Genomic DNA, 24,520 nt, shown 5'->3' on the forward strand with positions numbered 1-24,520 from the left:
ACATGAGATTAGGGGATAGTCAGTCACACACAATGTCCTCAATATTGGAGAGTTCAGATGAACCTTACAAGAGAAGGCTACAGAATTACTACAGGTAAACAAATCTGTTGGGTAATATTGAAGGTTAAATATTCTTTCATATACCGTTGTACTGACTTGATGGCAACAAATTATTACAAGTATGGTTTTAAAAAGGGCTCACAAATATGTTAAATAGAGAAAACATCTTCTAAAAGCAGTACGTACACAACTGAACGCTCATTGGTCAACAAACGGCTATGTCTGAGTGCATTGCAGAAATACTACATTTTCTTTTTTTGGCCTTGCGATTCAAATTTGTCACGTTTTTGACTGCCTCCAAACGTGATGCCAGTAATTGGATCACAAAATAGTTTGGACCACCCCAATTTACATGATATTTACTGTATACTCGATGTGTAATCAGGGCTGAAAATAAAAAAAAAATACCTCAATTCAAAAACTCTTTTAACAGAATATAATACAGAAAACTGAAATTTGCTCAAATGAGCAACCCCTTTATTTGTGAATCTTTCAATTTAGTTACAAAATGTATTTCTTAAAATGACACTGTGTGGGTAGTATGAAATTTAAAGTAACTCATAAATCATTTTGCAGGTAAATAAAAAAAAAAGATGAGAAACAAAACAAACAAAAAAATTGAACAAACAGCTCCTGACATCTTGTCCAAACATGAAGGAAATTTAAAAGAGAAAGTTTATACATTCCAAAATTATGCTCCCATACTTTGCAGGAGAGCAAAACAGTAGCTTGGATCAGCACTTGATTTAATGCTAGAGTAAACCAGAACACGTGATATTGTCTCAAATGGTCAAATGGACTCTGTTCGTGATAAGAAAACTCAATGCATCAATCTAAAACTCAAAGTACCTACCTGTGTGTGAACAGACATATCATTCAGAGGGCTTTGGGTTAATGTTCGCTAAATCAGAGCAGAATTTAACACAATGCCTAGAGAGTGAATCCAAGATCTGGTGGACAAAGCAAGCTCTGGTCCCATTCCATACAACAGAGTTGATCCAACTCCAAATTAAGTCATAACCACAGTCATCCACTAACGGTAATGCATTCATACATGTAAGGTGACTTTAGATGGTCTCTGTGTTTTCTCCAAACAAACAAAGACGTAACCAAAGCAAAGATCAGTCACTGGAGAGCAGAGGCACTGTAATTAATAAAGAGTCATTCAATGCCAAAAACAGCGAATCCAGTCGTGTCCAGAGGAAGAGGAAAGGTGTGCTAGTCTACAGGGTTCACGTTCCCTGAAAGAGGGTTCTGGGAATACGCTGTAGAGTGGAGTGTGTGAGAAGTGACCTCTCTAGATGTAGAACTGATGAACAGCCAGCTGATCCATGAAGGGCCGCACGAGGTTATCGGTGGCAAAGTAAAACACCAGGCCGAAGGTTATGGAGATGGGGAGAGCTGGAAGGGCTTTTTTGAAGATCGCCAGGAGGAGAAGAGTTAGGCATAAACCCTGAGGGGGGAGAAGAAGAAAAAAAAAACAGACTATTGTAAACATTTTGCACATTTTTGTTGCAAAAGCGATTAGGTTATTTGTATTCTTGATTAAATAATACTCTAACATAATTAGTTTGGAGATGCATCAAAGCTTTATTAGTGACTCTGGTTCTCTTTATCCAACTGAGAGATGTAGTTTGCTATTCATGAGGCGGTTGGGTGTTTTGAGCCGCTGTTCAGTCTGTATTTCACACACACGATGAGGAATGGCTTGGGCTGCTCCAAAACAATCATAGAATAAGATTTTCTATCCATTTAAATTTATCTTTTTTAATTTGACGTATTCATTATAAAAATCAATGAATTATATTAGTATATTTAAATTTATTTTAAGGGATCTCCTGCCCCCCCTGGAGGATCACATTTCCAGTCACTTCCTTTGCTGTCTACCTCTCTTATTTTAATTGCTTGTTCTATGTGTCATGTGTTTGACTATGTACAGTTGTACAGTATGTTTCTATTTATTTCTGTAGCCTCTTGGCCAGGTCATGTTTGTAAATGAGAAGTGGTTCTCAACCAGTTTACCTGGATAAATAAAAATAAATAAAATCAGCATTAAAGACTTTTAATGTATAATTTTTTATTGTAAACTTGTCAATGAATAATTTTTTATTGTAAACCTGTGGTAAAACATCAATGCTTGGGTTTTAAATATTCAAGTAAACAACAAAAATGCCAGCAAATGGTCGCTTTATGTTTGTTTTGCGATCACGCGGTTTCCAGTGATTTCTGATAAAACTTCCATTTGTTGGTGAAATGATGGGTTAGTGTGATGTTGTTCCAGAGAGACGTGTTACGAGCGTGTTTTAGTGAAGCGGTGGAGCTTCTGGCCCGACAGTGGAAACACCGTGTGTTTTAGCCCGACACGGCCCATTTAAAGCCCTGACTCGCACTGGCCCGACAGTGGAAACGCGGCTACCACAGGTTGAAAACCACTGCTCTAGACAGTGCTGGAAGATCCAGAGAGAGCATGTTTGAATTTGCTGCAGTATTAATATTGCGTACATCAGAGTTAATAAACAAACTACAGCTGGTCCAAAAAGCAGCCGCTAGAGTTCTTACCAGAACCAGGAAGTATGACCATATTAGCCTGGTTCTTTTAACACTGCATTGGCTCCCTATTAAACATCGTATACATTTTAAAATATTGCTGATTACTTACAAAGCACTAAATGGTTTAGCTCCCCAGTACTTGAGCGTGCTCTTAACCCATTATAGTCCTTCACGTCTATTGCGATCTCAAAATTCTGGCCAGTTGATAATACCTAGAATATCTAAATCGACTGCTGGCGGAAGACCCTTTTCCTATTTAGCACCAAAACTTTGGAACAATCTTCCTAACATTGTCCGGGAAGCAGACACACTCTGTCAATTCAAATCTAGAACAAAAACACATCTCTTTGGCTTAGCATACACATAACACATTATAGACTTCTATAATTCAATGTTAAGCTGCATAGTTTAGATCAGCCGGAACCGGGAACACTTCCCATAAATCCTGATGTACTTGGTTCATCATAAGAAGGATGGCGTCTACGCTAATATTAGTTTTTCTGTTTATCCCGAGGTTTACCGCAGTCCGCCGGATCCAGGCCGTATCCGGATCTGATGAAGGACCTGCGCCTGGACACGATGACAACGCAGTCCTGAAGTGTCAACTAGTCTCTCCTTCCCTTCCCTTCCAGATAAAACGTTGTCAGGATAATCCCGGTTCACGTGGCTACGCGGGAGCGATAACAAATTCTGTTTTATACATTTTCCAAAACTTGCACCTTGGAACCTATTTCAAGGTTTGAGTTCTTGAGCCACCAGTCATGGTTTTGTAACAAATTAAGCCCCTCTTTATACAGAACAAAACAAACGCCCTTATATGCCTAAACAAACTCAACAAAGGGGAAAATGAGCCAGGTTACAAAACAAATGCTCCAAACAACCCAGGTGTGAAAACGTGGCTAAGGTGCGCTAATACGTTTTAGGAGAATAGTGCCTGAAAAACGCCTTATTTAGCGAGTTTTCTGTTGGATACTTACGATGAGAATTGCCACAAAGCAGGCTAGAGTCGTGTTCCAGTCTCCGCTGGCTGTAGCTGACGCTTTACCCACCAGCATACTGTAAAATATGAAATCTCCCAACCCCAGCTTCACACCCCCTAACAAACACAGGAAAACATACACAGTGAGGGTTTTGTTTACAGTTAACAATATTAAGCAACTTTAAAAAACACATTTTTCAAAAAACATCCAAAATAATAGCCAACATAATTATTTTTTTATTTTTCACATCACATACAGGCACAGAAATATAGTAAACATATACTTCAGAGGGCAATACCTTGATTCTCTAATCCTATTTTGCACCGTTTCCCATTAAATACCTAGATTCTGTTGGACTTCCACCGTTTTATCTGTCCCTAAACAGTTTCATATTGAACTGAAAATATTATTAATTTCTCATAATAACATAAAAGATCACTAACATTGTATTTTGAGCCATCACTTTGGCACTGAGTCTGTCAATCAAACTAAAATCGAAAGCAAATATGGCCTAGTGCGCTTATCAAATCAAAAGGCTGTGATTTCATTAAATAAGTATATAGTCTGTTGCGTTGAGTTTCAAAGCAAAGTGCAAAGTTTACTTTTGTGATCCAGCGTTTTTAGCGTCATGTAAAGGCCAAGTGTGGGTCTCTGCTCATAGAATTGGTGGCTCTCAGCGCTGTTAAAATAAAAGTCCCGCTTATGACTAAATGTAATCGGCTGATGCGGATAATTAAAACACAGAAATATCGACTGACCATTATTTTAAAAAAGTGTTCACTAGATCAATTGTGCTACAAAACATAGAAATGTACATAAAAGCTGTGGCCCAATTCACACTAGGTATTAACATGCATCTCAGATGTTGTTCCTCTGAATTTATGACTATATCCATCACTTGCTAATATTTAAGCGTGTCACTGCATGTTGAATCAGAACTATAATTGAATGTCATCTCAGGACTAGGGGTGTGTGATACTGACAAAAATGATATCTCGATATTTGCAATTTTGCTGAGTGTGTTTTGGTGCTGGTGTTTTGGCTGGTTTAGGTCCGTTGTTGACAGCTGACTCTTGAAACTTTTAATTTTCAACATATTTTGTAGAGTGAGGGATTAGTTTACAGTAGGGACAGAAATAAACTTTTTAATTTCAGGGGCATTTTAGGGCATTTTTTTTCTAACATTATTAGATGTATGCAATATCTTTGATGTCAAATTCTTACATTTAATAAATAAATTCCACTGGAATAAGACACCATAGAATGTTACAAATAAAATCAAATGATTATCAACAAAAAGTATTTTTGCACTGCAGAAGTTGCATCTAAAACAGCCTTTAGATGTATTTACACTGCAAGTACAAATGCATAAATAATTCTATTATTTTAATGTGTTAAAAATCATTTAAAATATTGAAATTAAAAATGAAATGATACTTTAAATATGAATCTAAAAACGCCAATAGGTCTATGAGTCAATCAGAGTCATTCACTCAACCGAAATCAAGTCAGTCATCTTTATGAATGAATCCTTAAATGACTGATTCATTCAAAAACAGACAATACCGTGTCTAATATGTAACAATATTAACTTCTTCTTTATTGAACTGCTGTATTGCAATATTGTAGTACCGCGCTACTGACAGGCTAACCGCAGAGGAATGCAAGTAACCGCAGCAACCGCGATATTCACGTTTTCCTTTTTCATAAGGCTACCCTTCTTGTTTTGAACTTTGTGCATGTGTATTGAATGTTAAATAAGTTAATAATGATAACAAGACTGTTTATCATGGTGAATTGTACAGAGGATTCGTGGATTTGCGCTTAAGGCTAAACAGACAGTGAATGAGAGATCGACTGAGCGCGTGCGATTACCTATGTCTGTCTTTGCGGTCAAGTCATATATTCGTGAAAAGGTTGCCGTGCCCAAGGAACGCAAAATATTTGTCGTATCACCCTTTTGATGATTAAGCGTATTTACCATGGCGTTAGCGGCAGCACTGGTCAGCATCAACAGCGCGAGGAAGCTGCGGGAAAAAAAGTCAGCGAGTCAGGCATTGAATCAGTGCCATTGGTCTCTATTAAGTGAAGCATCAGCTTCAGCGTTACCCATGAGACGCATGCTGGTCAGCTGAGCCTTGAAAAGTGGAGCTCAAAGTTAAAAATAATTTACACCTTGTTTCACTTTTAACGAATCAGCGTTTTTGAACGTGTTCGTTGAATGAACGGTTTAATGACTCACTCAAAGACAGTCCGTTGCCGTAACGATGCGCTGAGTGACAGCCTTTCAATCCGCAGAGGCGCTGTTTAGTTTCGGTAATATTGGTTACTTAAAATGTCCTCGTTTTTGTGCATGCTGACCACGGAGTAACACTTTATATAGCAACAAATAAATCAAAATAAATAAATGGCGATAATACCGCATATCGTGCTATTGAGCCACTCAAAATTACCACAAGGGAAATTCCTTCACCGCGAGAGCCCTACGTGTGATATTGGTTGACTATATCATATAGAAATATGGCACACCCGTACTTCTCCAGGGATGTTTTGAGCAGAAGCTGATTGTGATGTGAGCGTAGGCCAGCTGATACTCACTCTCTTCGTCGTCTTCGGCAGGAGGTCGTGCGGAGGGCATCTCCTGGATCTCTCGCCTGCTCTCGTCGGTGGACTCCATCGGGCCGAGCTGGTGCTGCTGATGATCCACCCACGCTGGCGTGAAACCCCCATCATCCTCCGGTTGAGCTGTGGGCGCCACTGCAACTGCTGGAGACAGACACACGCCAGCTCATACTGACAGCGGTTTACAGCAGTCTGGAAAAGCTGAGTTTAGAAGTTTCACTTTTTGCAAACAACGCAAACCAATGAGAATGCAGTCAGAAATGCTCACGTGAGCAGGCTTTAAACCATATCAGGAAGTAGGATTAGTAATGATCAACAATATCAACAGCTAGAATGATTTCTGAAGGATCATGTGACACCGAAGCCTGGAGTTATGATGCTGAAAATTCAGCTTTACATCACAGGAATAAATTACACTTTTAATTATATCATAATAGAAAAAGGTTATTTTAAATAGTAATTTTTCACAATATTACTGTTTTTACTGTATTTTTGATTGGTTAGCAGAATACTTTTTTCTTTAAAACATAAAAAAAATCTTACAGACCCCATACTTTTAAACAGTAGTCAATTTGTAAAGAAAGACTACACGCCTATGCGCATATATATGTATATAACGTGCATACCTATAGACTAAACACCTAATACGCATGTGCACACCGTCAGCGTTTTCATAGGTTTGCGTAGAGATAACTTTTTTCATAATTTTTCAATACTTGCACCAAGGAACTTATTTTAAGGTTTGCGTTCTCGAGCCGCCAGGCACTGTTCTTGTGCGAATGAGCGGCCAGAGCGCGTTAACGGTTTTCTGTTAGAACGGTGTCGTGTTAATAACTAGTTATCTTTGCAACGAAAGTTAATCAATCAAAACTAACTTTAGCTGGACAATAACTTTACTCTAGAGCTGCTGTAAAGCCAAAACTATCTCTGTTACTTTAATCTCCTATTATCATTTGAAACAATCTATATTGTTAAAAGCGCTATATACCTGCAAATGAAGGTGACTTGACTAGTGTATATATTATTGGTCAAATAGTTATGGCTTCATGTACATTATTACCTGCAGTATGAATATAAGAGCATGTGCGATTCTACAGCAAACACTCACCCTGGTTCTCCTGTTGAGGAACTGGATGGCTGGAATTATTCCTGGTCTCCGCAACGTCTGCCATATTAAACAGCCACACCATGGTTGCTGACACATCAAAGGACACACATGTAAATGCGACAGATACAACTAAATACTAAACGACAGGAACAACTAAACAACTAACACCGAAAAGGCTGAGAAGACAGAAGTGCTGGGAGGTTTTTTACTTACAGGAGTAGATGAGTGCTGGGAAAATGGGTTCATTCCTCTCTTGAGCCGTTTCTACAAGGATACGCAGAGGTCCTTTAGGGCACAACACTGCCAACAGATCTACAGAAGACATACATCACAGCATTAATTCACACAAAGGATAAAATATAATTTTTATTTATGATTAAAATAATATAAAAATTTGGCATTAATAACGGCACACACTCAAGCTCTTAGGATCTCGAAGTTCAATTTGAGTTAGACATGAACAGTTCAGAGAACTGGAGACCGGATCATTGAGTCAGTGAGTTGTTGACTGGAGAACAGCTGCAATCAGATCTGTCCAGTTTGCAAATTAGTCGTTAAGTGCGATTTGCGAACCAAATCAACTGGTTCATTGAAAATAATTAGCTTGTTCACGAATCACCGTACGGGTGTCAATTTCTTCGGTTTGAAATTTTTAATGAAATGCAAAAAGTATGATATTATGCTTTGGAATGCATAGAAGCAAGTTTACCAAAATAAAAATAATCCAATAAAGTACAGACACAGACACAAAAGTACGAAATACTGTATATTAGAGATGCACCGATATGAAAATTGTGTCCAATACCGATAACTCTTTATATTTGAAAGCCGGTGACCAATATATTGGGCGATAAATCTAAATCCAATTTTTTATATAATTTTAGAGAGCAAAATATGTAACAACTTTATATCATTTTTGAGAGCTGGTTACAGAAACAAAAGTCTCACCATTAAAATCCATGTCCCAAGCACACAATTTTAATGTTCTCATTATAATTTTTATGTAGCCTATTATGACAGATTTGTGCTGAACATGTTGCACTTTACTTATTTTCCTTAAAAAAAAAAAAAGATCGGCCTTAATACATTAACCAATTGGGCCGATAACGATAACATAGGGCTGGACAATAATTCAATATCAATATATATCACAATATTTTTTTTCCGATAACGGTGATATGATTTTTAAACACATTTTCGATATACATAACATCATTTGTCACTGACTGACGTTAGGCGCGCAGCCGCGGGACAATTGGCTACTTTCGTGATGATGTACACCACAGACACGCAGCCAGTGCTCAGCACTAGTAGGCTGATCTCCAATGCGGCAAGTTTTAGCTATGAGCGCCCCTTACCGCAATACAAATGTGACTCAACGAGCTTCCACAAGTGAGGAGAAAGCAGACGAAATAGTTGATAAGAGAGGAAAGAGAATTTCAGTGGTGTTTCAGCTATCTGAGATCTCAAAACTTTCAGCGCACTGCAAAATGTGCCGGAGAGTGGTGCCGACTAGCAGCAGGAACACATCAAATCTGTTCCACCATCTGAAGCAGTTCCACCCGATAGAAGCAGCACAAACAAAACTTAAACTGGCACAAACGAAGCACAAACAAATGAGACTTTTTTGCGTGAATTTGAAAATGTGGGGATGCTGAGTGACCTCAGAATGACCAATACATATGATTTTAATATCTAAGAAACCGAAACTTCACGCAGTGATTGACAGGGTGGGAGGGGGCGTGATTGGCTTGGAATGCATTTTCAATTTGCACATTGAATTTTGCTACATTCATTGCGGGACATTTAATGAAAATGCAATCGCAAGTGTCTTAAAGGTATTGTAGGTAGAAATCCCCAAAAATACTTTTTTCCAAATTTGTTTAAACTATCTTTATATATCAATGCACAGTGCTCGAAGTGGGGCGGTACTCACCGGTACGCAGTACCGGCACTTCTACATTTTACTCTTAAGCGTACCTGCACTTTTTCTTGCGTACCGCTACTTCTCGCATGTAGCCGGTACTCGACCACTGACAGAAAAGGCACCAGTGTCACGCCCGTTGATATACTTCGTTTGCAGTGCGTATGCAGTGCGTATTTTTTCACCACCCATGTTAACAGGTTCGAGCTTTCACACAGCACGCGCATGCGGTCCGTCAATGCACTCCTGGTGCTGTGCGTATACAGCAGTGCGGAGATCGTTCCGAGTCTATTTTTGCTATGCTGCACGCGGTGAATTAAAGTGACAGCTCATGGTTCATGGTCAAAACACAGATTGACATGAAAATATAATAATCTCACCATAAATGCATTTAATTAAATAAAATGTAGTAATCTAAATGTATTTTTGGACTTGCAGGCTTGGAGGAGTTCCGTTTTCGCACGCCCGTACACACGCATGACTTGTTTTAATACATTTATGTTGTTAATAAATAACAGTTTTGTTTTGTTATAAGTTTTGTTTTTCACTGTAGAAATCTCAAATGTCATGATTTGCCAATGCAAGAGAGTACCGGCACCTTTCTTTTCCCACTTCAAGCACTGTCAATGCATAATTAAAATGTAAGTACTCTGGAAAAGAAATTATAAAAATCGAGTTTCTGTAGTTCTCTCAGGACTGTAATAAACACAGCTCATTATTCCATTAGGGACGAAAGAAATGATTGGCTGGGGCGACTGTCACTCTCCCTCGCTAACATGGATACCACCTCTGCTGATACAGGAGCAGCCCAAATGCGCGCACCCGTTTGAAGAGGCACGGAAGCTAGTAATAATAATTATGGCAGAGAAAGAACAGTCAAAATTCACAGTAACGTTACCTGCATATAGAGGCAACGAAGTCAAACAACTTAAAAAAAGGAAGACAATATTTGAAAAGGCTATGAACAAAAAGTCTTTGGATAATTAAAGCAATCATACGAGAGTCAATATCGGCGTGGCTTTCCAGCGGTGGCGACAACTGAGTGATCTCAAGGGGATGAAAAGTGACTCCATGATGGCTTTATTTCTGCTGGACAGGTAATCTTGCTGTTTTCATTTTGATGGCATTTATTTTTTCATGAAGCATGCATCACTAGCACACGTAGCTACCTAATATAGCTACCTAACGTTACGTAGCATAACAAACGGTACTGGCTTAGCTATGACAGTGTAACTTTGGTGTCGACTGGTATAACGTTACTGTTAGTGAGCCAGGGTTGAGACGATAAATAAGCAATAGGCCTATCTGCAGTTGAAAGCTGTTTTGTTTAATTTCACCAAATCTAACTTTAGGTTAAAAAGTTTAGGGGATCTATTTTTATACCTAGCTTTACCCTCTGCCTAAACTTTGTTCCTATTTTCAACGTGAACTCTACCTGCTCCGTTTTTTCACGTTTGGTTTGTTGTTATATGCTATACATATGTTTACCTATAATGTCTTTATGTTGTATCTGTATGTGCTATACAATGTTGTGTGTGTGTGTGTTATATTATCTTGAGCCTGCAATGCAGTTGTGAGAAGGTGTTTGAGTGTATGTTACTCAGTTTATCTGTAAACAATCTTATATAATGAATCTTACAAATTCACCTTCATCACAGTGTAACTGATAGTAATGGCAAACGTGTATCAATTAAGCTATAGTACTAACAGCTGAGTACTAACAGCCATATTAATTGTTTATATTCATAGTGATAAAGTTAGTTATTTTATTACTTGTGATTCTGACATGATGTCACTACATCTGGTAAAGCTGGTAAACGCGTCCGACTCTTCCAGCTGAGCGAACGGCCGGGATCGCGCGTTCATTTGTTTTGGGGGCGTGGCTTTGGAAGGAGCCGAGAAGGGAGGGGCTGGGAGTTAATGAAATAATGAGCTGTGTTTATTGCAGTCCTGAGAGGACTACAGACACTCGATTTTTATAATTTATTTTCCAGAGTACTTACATTTTAATTATGCATTGATATATAAAGACAGTTTAAACAAATTTGGACAAAAAGTTTTTTTGTGGATTTCTACCTACAATACCTTTAACTGTGAGTGTAAATGCAATTAAGAAAAATAACATTTAAATGATCATTTTTCTATAGTTTTTGCTTGAACATGTTAAACATATCTAATCATATCTGTAATACATTTAAATTTTTAACTTAAAGCGTTAAAACAAATGTATTCAATTTACATATTAAAACTAGTGTATGAAATGGCAAATGTAAAATATATAATTGAATTTTAATTTTGCACCAAACGTTGCACAAATGTAATGGCAAATGTAAATTAAAAAACAGAAATGCACTGCCATTTTACATATTGCATTGTCATTTTGCATATTACATTTCAAATTGAATATTGCTACCCATATGCTGTCATAGTCTTGTAGCAGGTATTGAGAAGAGAATATTATTGTTATGATGGGTTATTTCATTGGTTCATGTAGTTTGTTATGGTGCAGTACCGAAAGACTCCAGCAGGTTTCATAGACTTGGCAAATTCATTTTTCAGAAGATTGTAGGTAGACATCTGTTGTGGGGATTCTTTGCAGTTATTCTTAGGCTTCTATATTGTTCATATCGATATCGGAATTATATTGTATCGACCGAAATTAAGAAATATATCGTAATATAAAATTTGCCCATATCGTCCAGCCCTATGATAACATCAAAAATTAACATATATCGGCCGATACCGATATGATGGCCGATATATTGTGCATCTCTACTTTATATGCCTGTAAATATGAACCAGATGAGCTTTCACTGACCGTAGACGGATATAGCAGCGAGGATGAGCCAGGCGGTCCACTCGGGGAGGTACTTGATGAAGACCAGGGCCATGAGAGCACTGATCATGATCAGATACGCTTGCTGGAGCCGCAGAGGACCCTTCCAGTGGATGCAGATCATTCCCACCACACCGAAGTTCCAGATGATCAATGCTACCGTGAAGTAGTCCATGGCCACATTGTACGTCTTGAACACTTCCCTGGTGTGAAGAACCAGTGCATCTGTCATCAGAACCATTGCTCTCATACCATAAGATGAGCATCAGACACGGTCATTGGTAACTACATTTGTATTGTATTTTACAAAAAAATGTGCTGGATTTAAATAGGCAAATGCATGGAAGCTTGTTTCCGCCACAGAATATAACATTTTAAAATAAAATTGCGACTTTTTATCTCACAACTGCGAGTTTTATATCATGCAATACTGACATCTTTTCTCAGAATTGTGAGATATAAAATCACAATGGCGACTAAAATTATTTACTAAAATTTATTGAATTGGATAAAAGTCCAATTCAACTTGACTTTTTTCTCAGAATTGTGAGTTTATATCTCTCACTTCTTACTTTATAACACACAATTGCGACTATATCATGCAGTTCTGAGATACAACAAATAAATTGTGAGATAAAAAGTCAGTTATCTTTTAATTTTTTTATTCTGTGGTGGAAACAAGCTTCCAATCTATACAAATGCTTAAGAGTCTACGATTGGATCATTGCAGTGATTATTATGTTTCTAGCATGTTATATGTTTGGTAACAGTTCTTCTAACCCTAATTGATGGAGTAGCTTTTCATTTCTTAAACAACCATGTAGGAAACACATCATGGCCATATTACAGGATGACAATGTCAAGATTCATCAGGCTCAGATTGTGAAAGAATGGTTGGGAGGAGCATGAAGAATCATTTTCACACATGAATTGGCACCTTAAAGGGTTAGTTCACCCAAACATTTAAATTCTGTCATTAATTACTAACCCTCATGTTGTTCCATACCTTCGTTCATCTTCAGAACACAAATTAAGATATTTTTGATGAAATCTGAGAGCTTTCTGACCCCACATAGGCAGCAATGTCATTGCAACCTTCAAGGCCCAGAAAGGTAGTAAAGACATCGTTAAAATAGTCCATGTGACTACAGTGGTTCAACCTGAATGTTAAGAAGCGACGAGAATAATTTTTGTGTGCAAAAAACCTCCAGAAATAACGACTTTATTCAACAATCTCTTCTCTTCCACGTCATTCTCCGCAGCACTTCCTGGTTCTGCGCCAGAACGCCGCCTCACTATTGGCCGACGCTGGTCACGTGAGCTACACGACACATGCGTGTGATGCTGACGCAGGAGCCAATAGTGAGTCGGCATTCTGTTCATAACATTAAATTTGAACCACTGGAGTCACATGAACTATTTTAACGATGTCTTTACTACTTTGCTGGGTCTTGAAAGTTGCAATGAGGGTTAGTAATCAATGACAGAAATTTCATTTTTTGGTGAACTAAACTTTAAATTAATTGAAAGTCTTTGGCATGTGTTGGAGGAGACTTTAGAGAGTCTTGACTCTTGCTTTGTCAATACAAGATCTTGATCAAAAATTTATTTATCTGTTGATCGAAATAACATCACAACATTTGGTGTGGTGCTAAAAACTCCAATTAGGAGTTCTCCAATTAGGAGTTCCCTAACTCCCCCCCCCCCCCCCCCCCCATTATCTACAGCCCAAAGCTAGGACAAGAAACGAATCTCACCCCAAATAAATGAAGGAGAAAAAGAAGAGGAGGAGAAGGTTGGAGAAGAACAGCCAGGCTTGAATCACCTGCAGAAAAACAAACAAATCATGAACCTGCAGCATGAGTGCAAAAATCATGAGTGTGATACAAACACTAGAGTGAACAGACCTTGTAGCATCTGTACTTATAGAGCATCACCAGCACAAGCGTCATGACCACAATCACACTGATCATGATGGTGGCGTTCAGCATGGAGTTCAGAGCGCGCTGACCCACCGTGTCCGTGTCCTCGCGAAATGGAGTGTAGATCCTGCAAAGACACACAGATGTTATTCTCAAAACTGTCCATTGCCTGACAGACTTCAGTTGAACGTAACTATTTAAATAGAAAACAATAGAGGGAAAAAATTCAACTATGAGAGATAATAGTGCACTTTCATTTGAACACAGACGGGCGGCTTCCAGGATTAAATTAAAACAGGATTAGGCCTTAATCTAGAATAGTTAATTATGGCTTAAAAAATGGCTTTCTGAAATAAAGATTAAGTGCAGATTACTAAAACCTGGACTATGAGGCCCTGAACTAAAATAAACAAGATTCATTTAAAACTGAGTGTGCTAATCTGAATTAGCATGACTAAAGCTGCCTATTAAACATGGAATGAACCAAGAAAGTAAAGGTAAGGTTTAGGTAAGAATCATCAGGTTCATTTTGTGAAATCTGTGGGTTGACATTACAGTAGGTACAATAAAGTTGTTGTGGAAAAACTATAAAAATAAACATCAAACATAAATAAAAACCCCAGCTGCTGACTTCCGATGAGAGACGTTTAAGACTGGCAGAATATACTGACCACTTCTAACAGATGAATTCCTTATTGAGCGCTTTGGAGAACATAACAAATGATGACCATGATTTCCTGGAGGAAGACCAGGTACTTAAATTAAACCTACCAGGAAGCAGGTTTAACTTCAGATTAATGTTGTGTTTTAAAGAAGACACGCACGCACACACACACACACACACGCACACACATTAAAGGTTAAAACGTTTGGCATCGGTACAATTTTGTTTAAGTCTCTTCTGCTCACCAAGATGGCATTTATTTGATCACAAATACAGTAAAGCTGCTTTTATTCAACAATTATTATTATTATTATTATATCAATGTTGAAAACAGTAATTTTAAGCATTCTGAAAGTTGAATAGAATGTTATAAAGATCAGGATCTGAAATAGAAAGCTTTTGTAACATGATAAAAGTCTTTATTGTTACTTTTGATCAATTTAATGCATCCTTGCTGAATAAAAGTATTAATTTCTTTCAAATAAACAATTTTCATACTATACCCAAACTTTAACAGTTCTAGTGTGTGTTTAGTAATGTTCTCTTTCAGACAGTAATGAGGGGGTCAGTGGGACACTAGCGCTGTCTAGAGGACAGTCACTGCAACAGCATCACTGGACACACTGACCAGCTTTAGATGATCCTTCTCTCATAAACCACTGATGCACAGATTATCTAAACTACAGAGGGGGGCAACAGACCGTAAAATAGGGCATGTGGTTTATTGCAACAAAATGGTGTCAGAACAACTTGATCATTTCAGACAATCAGTCGAATCTGAGAAACATATGAACGAATGGTGTTTGCCGTGTAAAAAAGCTCTAATATTCTCTTGCCTCAACATATATCTCAGGCCCTCCTTCAATGCACATATATGGGAGTGTTTTTCAGACATTTCATTATCAGCCAGACAAAAAGCAACACACAAATCTGCATGATTTTCAAATTTGAACCTGGAATGAATTATGCACAGATATTTACAGTTTTTCACATTTGCTAAGACACATTACTTGAAACGTTCACTTATTTTCTCAAAACATTAAACAAATCCAAATTTTAAAACTAAACTCACAAAACTTCTGGCAAAGTCAAACAATCGCTTCCGAATCATTTCACCTGTACTCAAAATCAAACAATGCTTTCAGATCATACACACATGAGTCAATAACACCAGCACTACAGATCATTCCCTAGACACTACATAAAAAAATGGAGAACATGAAAAAAAAATATTGTACACATTACAAAGTAAACATTTTTTGCAATTACATAAAGTATAGAAATTGCAACCGAGTAAGGTGAATAAATGGTATACTGTTTACACTGCAAATATAGTATTGTACTGAATATTGAATAGTTAGCCTATTGAATGTCTAAATTCAGCATACTGTGAAAATTATCGAAGAAAATTGCGACATTTTATCCCACAATTTTGACTTTTTTTCTCAGAATTGCGTGATATAAAGTCGCAATTGGGAGTTATAAAGTCAGAATTGTGTTATAAAGTCAGAATTATGAGACATAAACTCACAATTCTGACTTTTTTCCCCCTCAGAATTGCATGTTTATATCTCGCAATTCAGACAGACATTTATAACATGCAATTGTGAGGAAAAATAGTCACAATTACCTTTAAAATGTTTTATTCTGTGGCAGAAACAAGCTTCCATCGTAAATACTGCAAAAGACTTCAAATGCCAAACAAAACTCTAAATGAAAAGCATGTTACAGTACACTCAAAATACTGTATGTAATGCAACAACAAAGTCAAGGTCAATGAGAGATTGATTCTGCTTCAGCATCACGTCTCCCTGCTGGCTCTGTCCACATCACAGGCAATGTTGTCTCTCAGTCGAAGGGAAAATCCTTCTAGCCTTGACAACACAGTCACTGTCCACACCTTGCTCTTTCTCATCCTCTTCCTCTTCCTGTCAGATTGTTTGTATCATCATTCAGTGTCACATGTACACTCTGAATTGGCTCATATTTCATACAGCTGGTTTGATCACACCATTACAAGTAAGTGTGAACAATTTTGAGTCGTTGTGTGTAAACGATGACAACTGTGTTTCAGTTGTGTTTAACTTTTGCCTTTTGTGTTTAGTGTTTTGCAACACAAATGTATCTCAGTGCGAAAAGTGTTTTAATGAATGAGAATATGTTTTGGTTTAATAAATGAATTTTGCACAAAGAGTGCAGGAGATTTGCAAACTTTTAAAGAGATTTAAAGTGTCTTAACTGCCTAAACTTGGCAGAAATAGTGATTTATTCGACATATTGGTTTGCCTATTGAGAATTTGGTTCAGAGACTGGAGTTTAGTGTCGTAGCAATTGTGAAAAACTGTAATACTTGGTGTTATGGGTTTTTTCAATTAACTTAATTAATTCAACACTAACTATAAGCTGAAGTAATAGTGATGCTTGTGATATTCAGAGTAGGACAGTGATCATTCCTGCATTAAAGGGATAGTTCACCCAAAAATGAAAATTAGCCCATGATTTACTCACCCTGGAGCCATCCTAGGTGTGCAAGACATTCTTCTTTCAGAATATAAATATCTATTATATAATATAATACAAATATACCTATTCACTCCATTTATAAAGCTTGGAAGAGCCAGGATATTTATTAATATAACTCTGATTGTGGTCGTCTGAAAGAAGAATGTCGTATACACCTAGGATTGCTTCAGGGCGAGTAAATCATAGGCTAATTTTCATTTAAGGGTGAACGATCCCTTTAAGGACTGCATGGAAGAAATCCGGCTTTATTCTGAACAAACACATCTGTGATTCATGTCAGGTCATGATGGCTGATTTGTATTTAGCTTATATAAATATTTAGCTGATTTTAGACATGAACAAACTAATTCCAGGGTTAGTACACATACTTTAAAATGAAATTCCAGGAGTTTCAAGGTCTGTCAAGCAGGCCTGTAGGGCGAGAGGCTGGAAACCACTTAAGCAGAAGATGCAACTGAAATAAATCTTTAAAGAGTACCTGCTTTTTTACATGTTCATCTTTTTTTAGTGTGTAATGTTGCTGTTAGATCATGAAAAACCTCAGCAAAGTTACAAAGCACGAAGTCCCTCCAGCAGGAGTTATTCTCTATATCAGTGTCAGTGTTTCTGAACTCCTGAAACGCCTCCATTGTAGTCTTGAGTTTCTTCCGGGATAAAACATGTCACAATATTCCTCATTTAAATAATTCATATGCAGAATCAAGGGGCGGGGCCTGGTTGAGTTATGCCCTATTCGGCCGGGACTAGTTTTCTAAATGACGTTTCAGTTATAATTCTTATTTCTTCTATGTCTGTGATTTCATGTATCGGTTTGGATGGGACGTACATGTCCATGTTTATTAAAAAAGTAGGCATGTGTGTTACCTCAACATGGCGCGTCACGTAGATGTCTTTTACTTTATTATTTGTTGATATGATTTTAATTTATTATAAAAAAAACATTTAAGTAAACTTCACGAGTTTATAGCAGTGGCTGTTTATACTAAATAAGTGAGCATAGAAATCTAGACGATCTTACTCTTTCCTGACACTGATATTAAAATGGGCAGTCTTCGCAGTTTCCGCGATTTGGCTCTATTTATTAATTGTATATGTTATTTTATAGTCAGATACCATCCATAACGACACATGATGAAAGCATGCCGAAGATGGTTGCGCAGACAGTAGCTCAGGTAGGTCAAAAACACATGAGGAGAAGCGTTAGGATAACGCAACATAACAATCACAGACATTCGCATTCGGATGGGATTAGATTTCTCGGAGGACCGTTGAGCTTGCCGAAAAACAGTAGGTAATTTGCCCTGGGATATTTACAGGTTGTGAGCTTGTGCGAGAAAAACACAGACTTGACAGATTCAAACAGGATTAAAATCGCAAAAAGAATGTCTGTGAAACACAAATTTCTCTAACAACCCCCTGGAAAACTAGTCCTGTCCGAATAGGGCTTTAGTTAGTAGAGTGTTAAACTGGCGGTTATGGTAAGGGGCGGGACATTTCCCAAACACACTTGATGCTCTCGACCATTCACAACAGAACAATCCAGATGGCCAATCAGAGCACAGTGTGTGTTTCAGAAGGAGGAGCTTCATAGAGACAGGAACTAAACAGAGCGTTACTGACAGACTGGAAGAGAGGAGCTGCAACAAATTAGGGCAGTCAAATAAAAAATGTCATGTCGAATTTAAAATGCAAAAACCGTGCATTCGAATTTTTGGTGTCAAGATGCACGCGAGACATGATGACGTAACTGACGCGTTTTTCTTTTTTTTCAGCTCACCCAGTACAGTGCGGATGCGCATTGTTTATTTGAAAAATGTCAAGAAAAGGCTTCCTGCTGACGATAAACCCTCTCAGTTGGTGGGGAAAATCGTGCAATGTCATACTTGACCATCCGTGCACATCGGTCAGAGCTGAGCGTGTGTTTCATCAGCTGAAAACATCGTCAACAAAAAGCGCTCAGCCCTCGCTCAGATCAAGTTGAGTGTCTGGTGTTTTTGACAAACAATATGTAGATGTAGTGAGAAGAAGTGGATGGTATCTGAATGTTAGTTTGCTATCTTGTGTTCATGTAGTTCATTACGCGTCTGTTGAAGCGTGTTTTCTCAGGTTACTGATGCACTTACACAGTTTTATGCACTATTGTAACCGTATTTTCCTTGCATGCACATTAAGGCAATTATATTTTATTTAAGAACAATTATTCCAAAAGTGAATGTGTGAATTAAAGTAAATGTTATTCATATTTGCTCGCTTGCGCCCTCGTGTAGGCATAGGAGACAATACAGTACTTTTTTCCTTTGACTTTAAATATTGTCTTTAGAATTAGAATATAATTCAAATTTTGATAATATTCAATAAAGAAATTAGAATTTTGCTTTTGAGACATTTTTTCAGCGTTTTTTTAATGTTCAAGCATGAAAACCTGTAATATTTTTCAACAAATTAACATTACTTTCCCAAAACTTCCAAATTTAATTAATATTTTTATTACTGATCTGTGTGATTCACGTGGGTCATGATTTTAGGCTGAAATAACCGGAATTCCGGATTAATCCAGAAGAATCACATCTCTGAACAATGGAGAATATGGGGAATATAATCAGCATTCAAGCATGAAAAACTATTTTACTAGAGCCCAAAAACAACATCAAGACTTTATTAAAGTGCACAATAGGAAAATCTGATTCAAGTGATGATACTCACAGCTGCTGTCCGTCCTTTTGCGTGTAGAAACTGACCGATTTGATCGTTGCCACAACCACCACCATACACAGCGTGACGGGAATGAACAGCATGATCACATGTTTAGCTCCATATTTGAGAGTCAGCTCCTCGTCCTCGTCCTCCTCGGCGTCTGTGAGCACCTGTGGGGGTCGAGCGCTGGGCGGCTGTCCGTTCAGCTCCACCTCGTTCCTGCCGGGAGTCTCCGTGTGCCGGATGATCTCCGCACCGTCATTAGACTACAGAGAGAGAGAGAAATAAAACAGAACAAGAGTGAATGAAAGGCTTCTGTTTATTGTGCTTTACTTTAACGTTCAAAAGTTTAGGGTTTAGTTTTTAAAATAAGTCTCTTCTGCTCACCAAGGCTGCATTTATTTATAAAATTACAATAACAACAGTAATTTTGTGAAATATAATTACAATTAAAAATAACCATATATCCAACATATAACATTTACTACTCCAATCCCTAAAATACAAAAGCAACTAATAGATAATAGTGTTTAAAATAGTCAAATTGATTAATTGCATCTAATATAAACGTTTGTATATATATATATATATTTGTGTGTGTGTGTACATACACACATATATATATATACATATACAGTACCAGTCAAAGGTTTGGAAACTTAGTATTTTTAAAGTTTTTATTTTAAGTTTTTAAATGAGTCTCTCCTGCTCACTAAGGCTGCATTTATTTGATCAAAAATACAGTAAGAACAGCAATATCGTAGTATATTACAATTTAAAATAATGGTTGAATTTTTCAGCATCATTACTCCAGTCCTCAGTGTCACTGTTTTCTGAAGGATCATTTCTAATATGATGATTTGATGCTCAAGAAACATTTATGATTATTATCAATGTTGAAAACAGCTTTTGCTCCTTCATATTTTTGTGGAAACATGATACATTTTTCTCAGTACTCTTCAAAAGAACAGCATTTATTTGAAATTAAATAGTTTGTGTCATTATAAACATCTTTACGAGGCACCTGACAGTATCAGATTTTTTTATCACGATAATTGCTGACACTTTTATGGTAAACAATATGGACCTTTTTGATAACTTAGCCTATTACAACAAGAACACTGGACCTTTAAATACAATAAAATAGTACACAAAAATGTACACAGTCAACAAATGCTTCAAAGAGATTAAAGTGCAAAAGAACAACTATTGAGGACAATTATTAAGAATCAGAACATTGGAATGTCTTAATCCACATTCAAATGTAAAAAGAAAAATTGTTTTAGTGTAATCAAATTAAAAAATAAATAGCCTATTATGTCTTTGTATTTGATGTAACATGAAAAGAGCTGTGATGAATACGAAAATCTGAATGGCTGTCTGTTTCTAGTTTCCTTGCTAGTAGGTCCTCCAACAAATCTCTTTCAAAGATTTAATGCCATGAACCTGAGGAAAAGGTAACATCAAGAAAAAACGAACAATGTGTGTTATCTGATGAATCTGAAAGAAGGCTTTCAACACGTGAGGAAGAGCAAACACGCATGTCAAAGTTCAGCCTCATCCCGGCAGTGACGAGGAAATGAAAATATTGAAAAAGTGCCAGATTACTCCAGCTGTGAAGACTGAGAGTCAGATAAGTGTAGCCTGAAGCTACAAACAGAGATAAATACCTCAAGCCTTATAGCTTTATCTGACATGGGTGCGGTTCGATCTTATACAACCTCACTGAACACACCTCTTCTGATCTACACTGATACACTGACTGTGTCATCATGGGGAAATGTTCCTTTAGTAGATCTCAATACAGAAACAACAGCGCCAGCATGATGACCCAAACTTCTCTCTACTATAAATAACATCCTTAAACCACTCACTCTGAAGCCACAGAAGAGAGGTGCAATAATTGTATCACTTTTTTCAGAGAAAAAGTAATAATAATTCGTTACATTTAAATAGCGCTTTACATGGAAGGGGGAATCTCCTCAACATCCACCAATGTGCAGCGCCACCTGGATGATGCGACGGCAGCCAGAACGCCCGCCCGACACACACACACACACACACACACACACACACACACACACACACACACACACACACACACACACACACACACACACACACACACACACACACACACACACACACACACAAACACACCACACACCTGTGTACTGGTGAAGAGGACACAGTGATGAAGCCAATCAGTGTATATATATGGGGATGATTAGGAGACTATGATGGACAGAGGCCACTGGGCAAACTTGGCCAGAATGCCGGGGTTACACCCCTACTCTTATTCAAAGGACATCCTGGGATTTTTAATGACCACAGAGAGTCAGGACCTCGGTTTAACGTCTCATCCGAAGGACGGTGCTCTTTGACAGTATAGTGTCCCTATCACTATACTGGGGCGTTAGGAGGACCCACACAGACCACAGGGTATATATATATATATATATATATATATATATATATATATATATATATGTTTGTGTGTACATATACAGTACCAGTCAAAAAATTTGGAAACATTACTATTTTTAATGTTTTTGAAAGAAGTCTCATCTGCTCACAAAGCCTGCATTTATTTAAAAAAATACAGAAATAACAGTAATATTGTGAAATATTATTACAATTTAAAATAATGGTTTTCTATTTTAAAACGTATTTTAAATCAGTAATTTATTATCAATGTTGGAAAAAGTTATGCTGCTTGATATTTTTTTATAACCTGTGATACTTTTTTCAGGATTCATTGATGAATAAAAAGTTACAAAAAACAGCATTTATTCAAAACATGAACAGTAAAAATGAAACACTATAAATGTCTTTACTATCACTTTTTTATTTATAAATTCAACACATCCTTGCTGAATAAAAGTATTCATTTCTTTAAAAAATATTAAATGGATCCCAACATTGATAATAATCAGCATATCAGAATGATTTCTGAAGGATCATGTGACACTGAAGACTGCAGTAATGATGCTGAAAATTCAGCTTTGATCACAGGAATAAATTACAGTTTAATGTTTATTGAAATAGAAAACCATTATTTTAAATTGTAATAATATTGAACAATATTACTGTTTTAACAAAAACATTAAAACTAGTAATGTTTCCAAACTTTTGACTGGTACTCTGCATTCATGCACACAAACGTTTAAGTTAGATGCAAGATATAGATTTGACAGCACTAGTTTAAAACAATCAAATATATGCCTCACAAATCAGACTTACCACATTATTGACCGCATTTTCCACATGATCGGCCATCGATGCTGTGAAGTGACCCTGGGATCATAGAAACACCAGGACCTGTGGACTGAGAACACAAAATAACCTAAATAACAGTATAACAAAGTTTATGACTGAGGCGAATACGTTACACATCTCAGACTGATTACCTCTTAGAGTTTAAGCCTAATAACTTTCAGAAAGAAGAACTTATAGTAAGTTACCTAATATCAAAATATAATCTCTTTACAGAAAAGTACTGTGGTGGCACCAGGGTACAGTGATGATATCAGATGGCAATATTAGTGCACTTTAATATAAATACAACGACTACCATCTTCTCAGAAAGCGTGGTATTTACATAACTCTCCAATGGTAACGTCTTGAACCAATGGTTTTACTTCACCACACACAGCAGAAGAGCTTCCTCAAATCTGATTCTGTGGAAACCGCTTCCTTTTCCACTTCAAATCGAGTGAAGCCGCTTTTAAAAAAAATATTATTTCGGGTAAATAACTTTTGAACTAAATAAAAGAGCAACGCTTTATTTCATGACAGTGTAACTTAGCTTCAGGCTAGTTAGCGCATCTCATAGCCATTTGATTGTCTACTGTAACTCTCGATAAATTACACGAATTAAGTGTAAGTAAAAACTTCACAACCAAAAGGAGACAGGCATATAGTCGTACAACAGTTTATGTAAAATGAAGAAACGGAACTATTCAAATAACATAATTTCTATATGAATGCCTGACCAACCTGGAGTCTGAATTCACAATGATAAAAGCCCAATACTGTGAAGCACGACACGGCCAGACAGAGGCGCAGCCAAAGGTCAAAACAGTTCCTTTTTCAAAATAAGAGTCGCGTTCAACGAAATAAAATTAATAGTTTTCGACACTTCCTAGTAGGGTCACGCAAGTGTGACTTTCCCCCCTTCATAATTTCGAGATATAAACTCGCAATTGTGATAAAAATTCGCAAGAAAAATGTCAGAATTGTGAGATATAAATTCGCACTTGCAAGAAAAAAGTCAGAATTGCGAGTTATACATTTTTTTAATTCCGAATTCTGACTTTATTTCTTAGAATTGCTAGTCGATATCGCAAAATTCTGAAAAAAGTCCCAATTTTGAGATGAAAAGTCGCTATTACCTTTTTTTTATTCAGTGGTGGAAACTTAAGCAATTTTAACTATTATTATTTTTTATTTATTTAATTGGTTTGTGTTTTAAAGAATTTTCCAAAGTCCCAGCTGGAATATCTGGTACCCTGGTTGGTAATCACTGATATAGCTTGAAATTAAAATATAAAATAACATATACACAAATCAAAAGCAATATATGTATTATTATAAATATTTATTTATTTATTATTATAAGTCACTTTTATTTTGGA

General features: G+C 37.0%; 1 protein-coding gene across 4 annotated transcripts; it reads right to left on the reverse strand.

The window, feature by feature from the left end:
- Positions 1-510: 510 nt before the first annotated feature.
- psen1 (presenilin 1) lies at positions 511-23,982 on the reverse strand. Of its 4 annotated transcripts, none has more exons than XM_077238553.1 (11): positions 23,883-23,982; positions 23,127-23,211; positions 19,893-20,149; positions 13,988-14,129; positions 13,838-13,905; positions 12,063-12,283; positions 7,534-7,632; positions 7,321-7,407; positions 6,189-6,356; positions 3,588-3,706; positions 511-1,513 (listed from the first exon to the last, which is right to left on the reverse strand). In XM_077238553.1, exons 2-11 carry the CDS (start codon positions 23,160-23,162, stop codon positions 1,358-1,360), a joined length of 1,353 nt encoding a protein of 450 aa, XP_077094668.1. In that variant the 5' UTR covers positions 23,163-23,211; positions 23,883-23,982; the 3' UTR covers positions 511-1,357. The 4 variants fall into 4 exon arrangements, with proteins under 4 accessions (XP_077094668.1, XP_077094672.1, XP_077094671.1 ...); XM_077238557.1 differs by having other exon boundaries at positions 6,189-6,353; positions 23,883-23,966; XM_077238556.1 differs by lacking the exon at positions 23,883-23,982 and adding an exon at positions 23,530-23,605 and having other exon boundaries at positions 23,127-23,229.
- Between the last annotated feature and the right edge of the window lie 538 nt (positions 23,983-24,520).

The sequence above is a fragment of the Siphateles boraxobius genome, unplaced genomic scaffold (genome assembly GCF_051911475.1).
Source record: "Siphateles boraxobius isolate OS27281-9 unplaced genomic scaffold, OSU_SipBor_1 22, whole genome shotgun sequence".
In the NCBI taxonomy this organism is placed as follows: domain Eukaryota; kingdom Metazoa; phylum Chordata; class Actinopteri; order Cypriniformes; family Leuciscidae; genus Siphateles; species Siphateles boraxobius.